The sequence below is a fragment of the Schistocerca cancellata genome, chromosome 5 (genome assembly GCF_023864275.1).
Source record: "Schistocerca cancellata isolate TAMUIC-IGC-003103 chromosome 5, iqSchCanc2.1, whole genome shotgun sequence".
NCBI classification, from domain to species: Eukaryota; Metazoa; Arthropoda; class Insecta; order Orthoptera; family Acrididae; genus Schistocerca; species Schistocerca cancellata.
The window spans coordinates 418600599-418614869 of record NC_064630.1 but is presented as its reverse complement, the minus strand read 5'-3'; the positions used below and the strand labels follow the sequence as shown (position 1 = coordinate 418614869).

The 14271-nt window shown below is 45.2% G+C and overlaps 1 protein-coding gene across 1 annotated transcript in view; it reads right to left on the bottom strand.

The window, feature by feature from the left end:
- Window positions 1-14271, bottom strand: part of LOC126187777 (bestrophin-4) — a 554440-nt gene that overhangs the window by 42910 nt on the left and 497259 nt on the right. The window contains exon 8 of the mRNA XM_049929045.1: window positions 2173-2400. Within this exon, the coding sequence (XP_049785002.1) occupies window positions 2173-2400 (228 nt within the window). The remainder of the gene's footprint in view (window positions 1-2172; window positions 2401-14271) is intronic.

Here is a 14271-nt window from a genome sequence, read left to right as displayed (position 1 = left end):
ACATTCTACAAGCAGTGTGTGATGGATCGTATTTGGCATAAGCATTGACTAGTGTCTTTGTTTCCTGTCCCATTCATTAATGGCGCGAGCTGATGTGTATTATGAGCACCCCCAGGCACGTTCTTATCTCTTATCTTGTCCTCCACATACTTGTCCTAAGAGATAAGACACATAAAGCACAGTTCCTTTTGAACAGCACCTCAATCACATTGTCTCGAATTTATGCGAATACTGTCTCGAACACGTCGCTCGCTCGCTCTCAACGACTGCCTTGAGATCACAGAGCATTTGTGACACTCATTCGGTGCAAACAGACTGCTCACAATTTATCTACTCCTATAATTACCCCAAACATTTTAATAGTGTCACAGAATTACGTACGTGATTTCCATCTTAATCTGCGATATCTTTCAGATTTATATTTATATCCCCCCCCCCCCAACCTTCATTCGCTTTCCCTAAAACTGTGTGTTCATTGAATTTGGTACCATCTTCTCCCCGATATAACTGATCCTACTGGTATATTTCAAATTGAGACATTTGAATTGTTGGTACTACTCGTGAAAATTTCCTCGTATCCATGTCCGGAGTGGGCTCTCGTACACTAAGCGCAAATCTGTTAAATCATTCCCATCTATTTCGAGGTCTTGCAGTATCTCATTTTCCAATAGGCTTGTAGTTGAATGTGTGTGACCTTACTTTCTCGTGACATGTTGTCTCCAATCTTCATGATACTTTCGAATTTTTTCATTCATTTTAAAAATATTTAATTCTGTTCTAATATCTTCATTTCTAAGCATATTTGTCCTTTTGTAATCATTCTTCATCCTTAATAACCTCATCCTGCTGTCTACATTTTTATTTATTTTTATTTATTGATTTATTTATTTGTCTGGGAGGAAGATAACACATGACCCACCATCACCTTATAGAATTTCATGATGGTCCCTCTTTGTCCTTTAAGGCCTAATGTTTTGCTAATGGTATCAAAGACAGTTTGGAATTTGTGTATTTTATTTTCAATGTCAGAGTCAAAATCAAAACTTATAGCATAGCATAAATAAGAGATTTGAGACACTTGTTTTAAAACTGAATAATTCATGCCATTTTTTATCTGAATGTATAGTTTCCTCAGACTCCCATTATTTTCTTTTTATTGCTAGAAATTTTTAAGTTCTCATTCTTGCATATTTTGTTCAACTGGAAGACTGAACTTTGGAGGTAATCTTCATTCTTTTGAATAAAAAAAATGTCATCTGCAAACAGGAGGGCATTCAGGTATTCCGCATTCGTTATCTTAATCCCTTTGTTTACTTTACATTTCCATTTAAGGAGAATGAAATCAATGTAAATATTCAATAAAAGTAAGTGATAGTCCGCATCCTTGTCTTACACCTTTGTTAATAATTATTTCTTTTAATTGATTCCTACCTCTGTTTATTACAATGTGAAGATGTTTGTAAAGACTTTTTACTACCTCTATTAGATGATGAGGATATCCACGTTATTTCGACCACTTTGATCTGTACTGTTGCTCTGATGTAATTTCCCATCTGTCCAATTTGTGTCTGAAGGCGTCTGGTCTTAAGTTAGCGTTTTTGAGGTCCTTTCGGATATCGTTCAGCTAAAGAGTTGAGTTCTTAAGTGATCTTGTATGGTCTATTATCCTTCCATAGGCTATCACAACTCATACAACCATAATAGGCTATGGAATATTTCGAAGATATACTTAAGTATTTACAAATGCTGAAAAAGAAATATTCAGTAATAATAGCATACTTATCAGAATAAGTCAAATTCATATTTCGTTACCAGGATCTTTTATTATGATGGATGGATAGCAATCCATCAATCAATCAACCAATCATCAAACAAACAGAACCCCATGTGAGAAAAGCCTCGTCTGCGTTCATAAAACGTGTTCACGTTAGCGGGATTCGCTGCATTACCGCTGACTTTCACGAATGATGGGCAAGAGCTGAGCTATCCCAGCGTAATGTACGATGAAAGGAAATACCGTACTTCGTGTCATAATCTGCAAGTATGTCGACACAAGGAACTCATGGGAAAGGAAAGTGAGTGTGTGTGTGTGTGTGTGTGTGTGTGTGTGTGTGTGTGTGTGTGTGTGTGTACGGTCCTGGAAGCGGTGCAGTTCCGGCGGCAGCTACTCACGTAATCCGCGTAGTCTTCGACGGGCACTTTGGAGCGCGGCACGTTGGCGTACATGGAGTCGGCTTCCTTGACGACGAACGTCTCGGCCGAGCCCTTGGGCTCTGAGCGGCGGAAGTGTCCAGAGGCGAGTGTGTAGGGCAGCTCCGTGGGCACCACCTCCTCCCAGTACTGGTCCTTGAGCAGCTCGGGGTGCTCCTCGTGCATCTCGTCGACGATCATGTAGGCCGCCTGTGGACACGAGCACACCGCGAGTCAGTCACCATGCCGCTTCAATTCAGAATGCAACCGTTCACACTAGACGTTTCGGAGGATTGTACCACAACCATCACTAGGATTCTTCTGGCAGCAGAAGAAAACAAAGAAAAAATACAAAAACCATTTCAGTACAATGTTACGCGGATGTTCCAGTTACATAGGCGAACAGTAAAACCTTTACAGGCAGCCTGGAGTTCTTGCTAGGATAGACAGCGTTTTTCAGGTAGCATACAGCCACACTAATAATTTAGTTCCTGTCTGGCAGTGTAATATTGCGTGTTGTAGTCTGCGATATGTATTACTAAGGGCTAGTTTTAATTCACATTCAATGGTTTCACGCTGGTTTGCCATCCTCAGACGAGATCCATGTTAGATTGGAATGTGATACACGGTTTGTCTGTTGGCGAAGCCAACGAATGTGAAAGCAGAAGACTACCTGGGATGTCTTGGGCTCCGTAGCAATGTCAACACACTCCACTTCCGCACAACTCCGCTCAACTGTTACAAACTCTATTAGGAGATAAGTACAAAAACATATAAAAATAATGATGTTAATTTTATGCAATATTTTTAATTATTATGTGTTTGTTTGTGTGTCTTTCTCTCTGAATATGTAGCCGACGTGGTTGCCACAGTTCATTCTCTTTGGTTGTAAACTACTGTAATCGATTCACCATACTACATACGTAAATCGTATTATGTCAACTTTATTTTAAATTTAACTATTTTACGAACCCAACAGTGTAGATCGCGTTTTTTTTAACTGTAATTACCCGTTTCGGCCGAATTAGGCCTTCTTCAGATTTGAAACTAGAATAAAGATAAATAAGTATACCAGATTACGTGAAATACAGGACGATTGTTACCTCAAACAGCGGATGTGCCGTCGTTATAACTGAGAAGACAAAAAGCTCATCGGTTATATGTGTCAAACTTGGCGTTATTGTTACGACAGAGTACTAGCAGCAAATTATGGACCTACTAATGTGTGCTGTTGTGTTGCTGGTACATTTATTACCAAGGTTAAAATATCAATGAAATATATTAAAATTTAGCAACTTAAAAATTATGAAATGGCGCTACCATTCTGCTATAGTATCATTATTAGGATAGTCTAATATTTTTAAAAGTTTCTCCATTATATTTGCCACCCAATAGAAAACAAAACAAAGCTACAGAAAATGTAGAAGCTTGAGTCATAATTATCATTGAGTCCTGCGTATTTTTAAATTGTTATATTCTAATTTTGTATTGGTATTTTAGCCTATGGAATAAACAGCTAACACCACAGGTAGTAACAGTGCCCCTATATTTTAGATAAACTTGTAAATTTATGTATATATTATTATAAATAGTTTAGGTGATAGGGAATAACTAATTTTTTATCCTCTTTATTCTAGTTTTAAATCTGAACATGATCTTATTTGGCCGAAACCGGTAATAACAGTTGAATAAAAAAGTAATTTCGACCCTTTTTTGTAAGATGATAACAAAATCGCTTACTTTGCCAGCGACACAATGCTGCCATTCTGTTAAATTCATAGCTCCTTTTTATAAGGATTTTTATGATACTCTTGCGAGGCACCTGCTGCGCCCGAGGGTCAAGGAAACGTCTGGTATCAATTCAAGCTATAAACGGAGCTGTCTTCTCATAACAAGTTTCCCTGTCGCCAGTAAATACAGTCGCCGATTCGTAAACACTGCAGTATGCTTGAAATCGTGTTGCGTGCGGTCTGTCTACCAGGCGCTACTACTAGTTTATTTGAAAATTAGGTACTTAAGGCAACGAGACGAAGAACACACTTACGTAAAGTTTGTTGCTTTCAGATAAATTTCGTATTGCGGTGGCGGAGCGATGGGGCACCAAGTTAGTTGGAAATGGACAGGAAAAGGCATCAGCCGCAATGTTGTTGAAGGACTAACTTCTTCAGGCACGTGTCAAATGATATTTAGAACATACAGTAAAGAAGTATACAAATCAAATGCAAGTTTCATAACCCGAGACGGGGCATACTAAGATAAAAAGTGTCCTGATTGCGTGTGATGGCGTCATTCTCCCTAAGCGGGAATCAAGTAATGTCGCGACCTTAAAGGAAGACGTACGTAAGACTACGATATAAGGGCGTGGACTGTGACATATGGAGATTTGACTCGGGCCGGGAAGCATGCAGGGACATCCGAAATGGTGGTCCTGTCTCCCGCACAGACGCCCTTGGGCGTAGATACTAACATACAATCACCGCTATGTGATTACAGAGACGTCATCGCCATTGCAACAGTCTACAGACTGCAGGAAGCCATGATTTCTGAGGATTTCGATCAGGCATTCGATCGTGTGAACCACATCTTCCTTGCGAAGGTGATGGAACGAATGGCTTTCCCATCTGCCTTCGAACGAATGACTTTCCCATCTGCCTTCGTCCTCTTAATTATGCGCCTACTTCGTGACGCTTCGTCGAGGGTGATGGTCAATGGACGGATGACATCAATATTGATCGCAAGGTCAGGGTTGCTCCCTTTCAACGATCATGTACGCTTCTCTGCAACCTGCATTGACGTTTATCAGAGCTCACCTAGGGAGAACGCACATTCAATTGTCGCACCTACGGAGATGAAGTCTTCATCGTACCTATCAATGAGGTGGTTCAAGAGGCAACACGGTGGATCGAACAATACGGAAACGGTGCGGGCAGATATACGAACGTCGCCAAACCCTGCGCGATGGGGACTCCCTGACGAAAATATGGCTCCGTTCAGGACGATGGAGACGCTATGCGTCTAGGAATCTTTTTCACTCGAGACATCCGTCGTACCACGGCAATCAACTCAATGCGTCTTCTTCAGAATATCAGGACGTGCGTTCGAAGCCAGTTATTATGAGCAATGGACATGTTAAAAAAATTTGCTGTTTTTTATCATTTATAAGGCATTCCGCATAACACACATCGCAAAAATTTTATCTATCTCTGTAGTGATGGGGCGTCGTATCCAAGCAGCCCTCGGTTGTCAGTACTGGTCACAAAAATTCAGATGGCTCTGAGCACTATGGGACTTAACATCTGAGGTCATCAGTCCCCTAGACTTAGAACTACTTAAATCTAACTAACCTAAGGACATCACACACATCCATGCCCGAGGCAGGATTAGAACCTGCGACTGTGGAACCGCTCGGCCACACCAGCCGGCTACTGGTCACATATTCAAGGTCAAGTATGACACCTTCGCACTCCGTAAATAAAGAGGGGGTTCTCGCCCTGGTCATTGTCCATGCGCGAGCAACAATTCTTTACGTAGAAGTTATGGGATCACAGCCTCAACAGTCTCACTGGACTTTTGGTCGACGAACTCGCACCTACATCATGTCAACCGCCGATCGCCCTGGCCCACATTGCACCAGCGCTATCACGTATCAAACTTTTTCTTCTGGAATACAGGTCCACGCAGACTGTCCTCGCACTAGGGCTCCCACTACGCGAGATATCTCTTAATGCGGACTCACCTCACGAATGCTGTCGAAGAGCGTCACCCACAGGCATAGGTGGGCGGTGGTGTGGCTCGCAGTTCATCAACCACACCACACCACGGAAACGAGCGCCACCAGGTACATCGCTGTTACCGGTAAATACCAGACGCGACACACAAAGTCCATGTCATCGCCCTGTTGGACCACCACTCTGCCTGGGGTGTAATGTAGACGACACGGACGAACACAGTCTTGGGCGGCGGGCGTATGGTTCCTTCTCCAGCAGGTACTGGCCCTTTATCTCCGGGCGGCAACGCACATGTTCGCCCCCATTATGTTCCTGTGTCCGGATGAGATTTATTTTTCCCCATCAAGGATGGATCCTGTCACATGGATGAAGGGTATGGCCGTTCTTTATCTTTCCAGAAATGGGCCCAAGAACGTGACCGAATTTTTGGACGTTTTTGCTAACATAGCACCACATAATGAGAAGAAACGTTAAATACCAGTCCACTTTCGCTAACTATCTAGAGAGCATTTTCTTCAACCCGGCCTGCAGTTGGAACCTCCTCAGTGAGTGGGTTTGACAGGTGAAGTTAAATTCTCATGACCATCAAAGGCTCGGCGATCGCTTTCCGAAGCAAGTCTCGAAACGGCTTTTTCAAAACGAGTTGTTGCAGGTACGTTTCCGTACATCAGAAGCACTTTGAATTATTTTTGTCACTGCGTCCTATGTTAATTAAAGGAGTTTTCTGTTATTCTTTTTAAACTGTACAACTAAAAGAGACCCACACAAAACTACACTCCTGGAAATTGAAATAAGAACACCGTGAATTCATTGTCCCAGGAAGGGGAAACTTTATTGACACATTCCTGGGGTCAGATACATCACATGATCACACTGACAGAACCACAGGCACATAGACACAGGCAACAGAGCATGCACAATGTCGGCGCTAGTACAGTGTATATCCACCTTTCGCAGCAATGCAGGCTGCTATTCTCCCATGGAGACGATCGTAGAGATGCTGGATGTAGTCCTGTGGAACGGCTTGCCATGCCATTTCCACCTGGCGCCTCAGTTGGACCAGCGTTCGTGCTGGACGTGCAGACCGCGTGAGACGACGCTTCATCCAGTCCCAAACATGCTCAATGGGGGACAGATCCGGAGATCTTGCTGGCCAGGGTAGTTGACTTACACCTTCTAGAGCACGTTGGGTGGCACGGGATACATGCGGACGTGCATTGTCCTGTTGGAACAGCAAGTTCCCTTGCCGGTCTAGGAATGGTAGAACGATGGGTTCGATGACGGTTTGGATGTACCGTGCACTATTCAGTGTCCCCTCGACGATCACCAGTGGTGTACGGCCAGTGTAGGAGATCGCTCCCCACACCATGATGCCGGGTGTTGGCCCTGTGTGCCTCGGTCGTATGCAGTCCTGATTGTGGCACTCACCTGCACGGCGCCAAACACGCATACGACCATCATTGGCACCAAGGCAGAAGCGACTCTCATCGCTGAAGACGACACGTCTCCATTCGTCCCTCCATTCACGCCTGTCGCGACACCACTGGAGGCGGGCTGCACGATGTTGGGGCGTGAGCGGAAGACGGCCTAACGGTGTGCGGGACCGTAGCCCAGCTTCATGGAGACGGTTGCGAATGGTCCTCGCCGATACCCCAGGAGCAACAGTGTCCCTAATTTGCTGGGAAGTGGCGGTGCGGTCCCCTACGGCACTGCGTAGGATCCTACGGTCTTGGCGTGCATCCGTGCGTCGCTGCGGTCCGGTCCCAGGTCGACGGGCACGTGCACCTTCCGCCGACCACTGGCGACAACATCGATGTACTGTGGAGACCTCACGCCCCACGTGTTGAGCAATTCGGCGGTACGTCCACCCGGCCTCCCGCATGCCCACTATACGCCCTCGCTCAAAGTCCGTCAACTGCACATACGGTTCACGTCCACGCTGTCGCGGCATGCTACCAGTGTTCAAGACTGCGATGGAGCTCCGTATGCCACGGCAAACTGGCTGACACTGACGGCGGCGGTGCACAAATGCTGCGCAGCTAGCGCCATTCGACGGCCAACACCGCGGTTCCTGGTGTGTCCGCTGTGCCGTGCGTGTGAACATTGCTTGTACAGCCCTCTCGCAGTGTCCGGAGCAAGTATGGTGGGTCTGACACACCGGTGTCAATGTGTTCTTTTTTCCATTTCCAGGAGTGTATTTCCTTAGTTACTTGTGTCCTGTAATTTCTAGTTAATGGATAAACTTCAATTTTAGAGTAAGAACTATGATTATTACGACCATATATATAAATTTGTTTTGTTATCAGCATACGTAACTGAGGTATTGCATTCTGTAATGCTGAAATCCGTTCTGTAAAATTTAATTCCAATAAAACTAATTTTTAAAAAACCGGCAGCGTGCTTCCGAGACTGGGAGGCAAGCCAGACTTGGATTAAAAAAATGAAAATAAAAAATAGTAAAGCGACTGCTTAAAAAATAAAAAACAAATCGGATGCGGTTTCGCATCCCAATTTATCCGAAATTTCTCACCTTAGGAAAAAAATAAAAAATGAAAAAGTGGTTAAGGTAACTGCTCCAGATAAACGGAAAACCGAGATCGAGTCCCAGTCCGCCAAAAATTTTAGTGTCACAGCTGGATAATACAACCATATCCATTGCAGCTGATGTCGCGAAATTCGCGTTCAGCAAACAAACTGGAAATCTTATAGCCTTGGCAAGCCAAAACAGATTACTACTTTAGGTATCTAATCACCGTGGACGAGTGCTGGGTATATCGGTATAACCCTGAAATGAAAGAACAACGTAAGCAATGGGATACATGTGGATTCGCTACCGCCGAAGAATCTTAATATACTCAATGACTATCGGGGAATTTTATGCTGAGTGGCTATTTTTTGACTGCCAATGTGAGGTGCTAAACAGATTATGCTGGTAAGTGCATATCTTGTTAGGAGCGTATTACCGAAATCTCCTGATGAAGTTACAGGAAGCTGTTCAAGGATGAACTTTTGTTCCACGACAATGACCCACTTCATTCTGCACGAGAGAAAGTGAGACATGTCACATTTTTGGACTCTCAAATTTTCCTTCACACCATGTACCCTCTTGATAAGGCACCATGTGACTAGTTCATCTTTCCTCGTATGAAGAAGCCGGTGCATGCTAGACATTTCCATACCGACAACGGCACGATTTTCGAGGTCGAAAGTTTTGTGATTAGTTACAATGCAGACTTCCAAAACCGAGGTCTCTGCCATTCTCTAACGTTGGTAAAAATGTGTGGCACGGAAGGGTGAATATGTGGACAAGGACTAACATCATCAACGAGTTTCATGATCGCAGCATTTTTTTTAGTGGTGATAGCTGAAACAATACGAATACTCCCCGTAGCCCTCTTCGGTAGCTGCGCGGTCAACGGGGTGAATTTTTCACCGAAGGGGCCTTGTTAGGATTCCCGTCCGGGTCGAAGATTTCTCCTCTCGCGGATTGGGTGTTGTGTTGTCTTTATGTTCGTATCGTCATGACGGACACTCCACTGTTGAGATGGTTGTCTGGAAACGTCCTGAAAGCCAGTAAATTAAAGAAAATACCCATCCTATGACAGCAGCGGAAACAGAACAGAGATGACGACACCGGTTCGGATGAAGCGACGCAGGGCACACACAGTACTGTGAAGTGCCGCCGCATGTGGGTCAGGGAAGCCGCGGCTGATCGGACGTCCGACGCATGCGGGGCACGGCGTCGGCTGCCAGACAATGCCCAGTTATGAGCGGCTCGCGTTTCACAAGACGGGCGGCAGCAGCAGCCGCTGTCGCAGCCTCGCACGCCCCCAACGGCTGGCATCAGCGAAAAGGCTCACGCGCCGCTTCGCCAGCTGTAAACACGGCCGTGAGCCGCTGGATGCCCGCCCAGCTGTCACCAGATTTCCCCTCGCGGCACGTCGGCCGCCGGCCTACCTTGAGGAGCGGCAGTTTGTCGGCGAGGACGCGTCTCCGCCTTCTCCACAACTGTGCCGATGCCTCACAGTCTCGTGTCACCGCCAGGACAATATAAAGATTAGGAAATGTGGACCTCTTCATTTAAAAGAATGATAAACTTCCACTTCAATAACATACTTCGTTCCACAAAAACAGCTGTTAACAACTCATCTCACTTTCTAAGCATCATTAACTTGTGACGCCCGAGCCTGGTGCACTTCGTTGCCAATCTGAAAGTTAATGTATGTCATGTTGAATAACAACAGATATTTCCGTTGGGCATCAGCTCAAATGACAGCTTCCTAACGATTTCAGAGACTGTGACAAGGTGGTTAGGATACTATAGCAGGGCAGAAAAATGTTCATCTCCCTTTATAAGTAGCTGTCTAGTAGAGGGAAAATTTCGCGAACTGCTAGCAAATAAAAAATATTTCGTTGTATTTTTCTGCTTCAGAGTTAAGGATGTTAGAGGAGAGAAGGTGAAGAACAGATGGGAGACCAAGGTAAAGGGCAGTGGGGAGAGGGGAGGACAAGGTAGAGGGAAGGGGGGAGGACAAGGTACAGAAGAGAGGGAAGGGTAAGGTGAAGGGCAGAGGGGAGGACAAGGAGAAGGGCAGTGGGGAGAGGGGAGGACAAGGAGAAGGGCAGTGGGGAGAGGGGAGGACAAGGAGAAGGGCAGTGGGGAGAGGGGAGGACAAGGAGAAGGGCAGTGGGGAGAGGGGAGGAGAAGGAGAAGGGCAGTGTGGAGAGGGGAGGACAAGAAGAAGGGCAGAGGGGAGTGGGGAGGACAAGGTAAATAGCAGAGGGGAGAGGGAAGGGCAAGGTAAAGGGCAGAAGGGAGTGGGGAGGAATAGGAGAAGGGCAGAGGAGAGAGGGGACGACAAGGAAAAGGGCAGAGGGGACGACAAGGAGAAGGGCAGAGGGGACGACAAGGAGAAGGGCAGAGGAGAGAGGGGACGACAAGGAGAAGGGCAGAGGAGAGAGGGGACGACAAGGAGAAGGGCAGAGGAGAGAGGGGACGACAAGGAGAAGGGCAGAGGAGAGAGGGGACGACAAGGAGAAGGGCAGAGGAGAGAGGGGACGACAAGGAGAAGGGCAGAGGAGAGAGGGGACGACAAGGAGAAGGGCAGAGGGAAGATGGGAGGACAAGGTAAAGGACAGAGGGGAGTGGGGAGGACAAGGTAAATTGCAGGGCAAGGTGATGGGCAGAGGGCAGAGGGGAGGACAAGGTAAAGGGCAGAGGGGAGATGGGAGGACAAGGTAAAGGGGAGAGGGGAGGACAAGGTAAAGGGGAGAGGGGAGAGGGGAGGACTAGGTGAAGGGAGAGGGATATGGCTAAAGTGACAGAGGAGAGGGAAGAAATGGATAGAGCAGAGAGGAGAATGGGACATAGTGAATGGGATAGGGGAGAGAGGGGGAACAAGGGACAGGTGATAAAGGAAAGGGGAATAAATGAAAGGCAGAGGCGAGAGGTGAAGGGGGGCAACAAGGCAAATGTGTGGATGGAGAGTAAAGAATGAAGGGTTTAAAGCAGATAGGGGGGAAGTGTAGGGAAGAAGGGGGAAGCTGTGAATGGGAAGGGGAGAGTGGTGAAGGAGAAGGCCAAAAAAGTAAATGCGAAAATGGTGAAGCAGGAGGGATGAGCAGTGAAGGGGAAAGAGAGAGGGAGGGGAAACGAGAACAGAGAAGGAACTGGGGGAATAAGAGAGTGGAGAGCACAGAAGGGACTGGGGAAAAAGGAGAGTTCAGTAGGGGCCAGAGACGAGGGGGAAGAGGAGTTCAACTGGAAAAAAGGAGTGGAGTAATGGAAAGATCAGAGTGGGGGCAAGGGTGAAGGGCAGAAGGGTGCTATGACCGGAAATAGCGAAGGCACAAGCGGTCTTCTTGTTTGTGTTGTCCTTTGTATTTTGTTCTAGGTGTATTCTTTCTGAGACATGTATGCTTCCTCTCTGCTAGATCCTCTGGTTACACATCGTGCTTGTCAGTAGTTTAGTTTCTGTTTAGCTGCTTTCTCTTGTTTTTACTTCAGCTTCATTTTCGTAGAGTTCTATGTAGCATACCTCTTGGTAATTGCCATTGTGTCAGTTGACCTTGTACTATTGTCTTTGTGATAAAGTCTGGTTCTATGAGACGTATGACAAAGAAACATTGATATATAACTTTCTTTTGGCAGGCATTGCCATAAATGTACAAACCAAAGCTTCACAATCTTTTCCTACATATTCCTCAACGGGATAGCCGTTTTCAGTTTCTGATAGTTATTAAAAATAGCATTTGTTTAAGAGAATGTAAATTTTTGTGTTTATCATTGTTTCTTCTAGGTAGTACGATTGAAAACAAACCGGTGGAAACACACTTATCAGCCAACATCTATATTTCTTGTGTCTTCATCTGTATGTACATTCGGATGTGGTGGCTCAACAAACACATCACTCTCCATATCATCATTATGAAGGATCTCTAGCGCCTTAGAAAGCGAAAATTCCTCATTTTCCTGACTAAAAGCACATAACGTTGCCGTTTGGTAACACCGAAGTTCAACAGCTTAACTCAACAACAAGAAATAGCTTTCAAAGAATATATATATGAGTATATAAGCATAACTGTACTAAAAAACAAAACCATGTTTTATATATTATTGTTTTAACACATACTTACTCGAAATTATACTCCAGTTTCCTTCCTTATTCAGGAATGACGAATTCCAGCTGCATATGCCACAGATTTTAAATGTATTGTCTAAAATGTTGTATTGCAGTGACCTTTACAGTCTTACGAAACGGAAGCAAGCGCACCCAATATTCTCGCTTGACTGATGTTGCGGAAATAACGATTTTAAAAATGTATAACAAGCATTTTTAGTAGCAACTTCCCTGCTAATTCTACTACGTTAAATTTAACCCACGTAGACACAAACAATATGTAACAGTTTCAGGGTATTTTGCTATTAACACTGTTGAAAGACTTAGTTTCTAATATTCGACTGTGTGTATTATTTATTATATTTAACTCCTTCCATTCTTAAAGCATTACTGTCATGATGAGATCTCCAGAACACTCACAAATACATCAAAGTAGCGATAGGGGTAAGTGAAAATCATAAGACTGGGAAGAGAAAATAGCTATAGAATCAGGAAAACCACAAAAGCCAACGTAGTTGTGACCGTCATCAAAAAGCAATGGTAAACCATGCCGCTGTAGTAGAACAGATATATTTGGCAGTCGGCACAATGGAATGGTGGACCTGCAGAATTTGAGACTCTGGTAAGGGGTATCACTGTAGTATTAATAACAGGGTACGTTAATGTAACATACTCATAAATACATGTTGCAGTTCAATGTCTCGTCGACATCACGGCCCTTAGAGACGGAGTACTAAATGTCACTAAACAAGGACAGGTATAGCACGACAGTAGCACTGTTAAAGGTAAAGTTCTGTTGTTCACATAATGCTGTTTACAGGAATGCGTGTATCATGTTAGCGAGACGAGATTTCGAGCCCCACAGCTCCCGAATATAGGCTCAGAGTCTTAGCCATGGCGCCACCTCGCCCAGTGTCATTATCATCAAGGACGAAAACGAAAAGCTACATCGAAGGTCAGGTGATGTGTTTGACTACTGGCGTGCCTGATTTGAAGGCTGTTAGCACCGTGGACTGCCCACACCCATCATATCGCACCGCAGTCCATATAGTACTGGCAGCAGGGCTGGTTCGAGAACATACAAATGGCTCATCATTCGATGCCCCCTCTCCCCTTCCCCTCCCACCACACCCTCTTCTCCGCCTACACTTTCACCCTTCTCACTTTCGGTACTAATTGTGACACGCATTGTATACAGATCTTATAGTTTTGCAAGCGGTCAGAGTTACTAACACCTGTTAGCCGGCCGCTGTGGCCGAGCGGTTCTAGGCGCTTCAGTCCGGAACCGCGTGTCTGCTACGGTCGCAGGTTCGAATCCTGCCTCGGGCATGGATGTGTGTGAAGTCCTTAGGTTAGTTAGGTTTAAGTAGTTCTAAGTCTAGGGGTCTGATGACCTCCGATGTTAAGTCCCATAGTGCTCAGAGCCATTTATACGCCCATTATCTTTCGTGAAAAGGAATTTTGACTCGTCTTTGAACGAAACAGACCTTCAGCTTAGTAACTGCTGTTGACGTACGAACAGAGGAAGAGGAGGAGATATGTCTAGTGCTACTTTCTTAAATGAGGCACAGAATGCGTGGGCCAGAAACTTATTTCTTGCAAGCTGTTTCCTACTACTGTTGGACGTTGCAGCTCCAGAGCCTGTTCTAAGGTATTTTAATTCTGTGGCAGTCGCCGTACGAAACCGCAGTGTAGGGATGGTCAGATATTCAGATGTTTGCAATAACACGAAG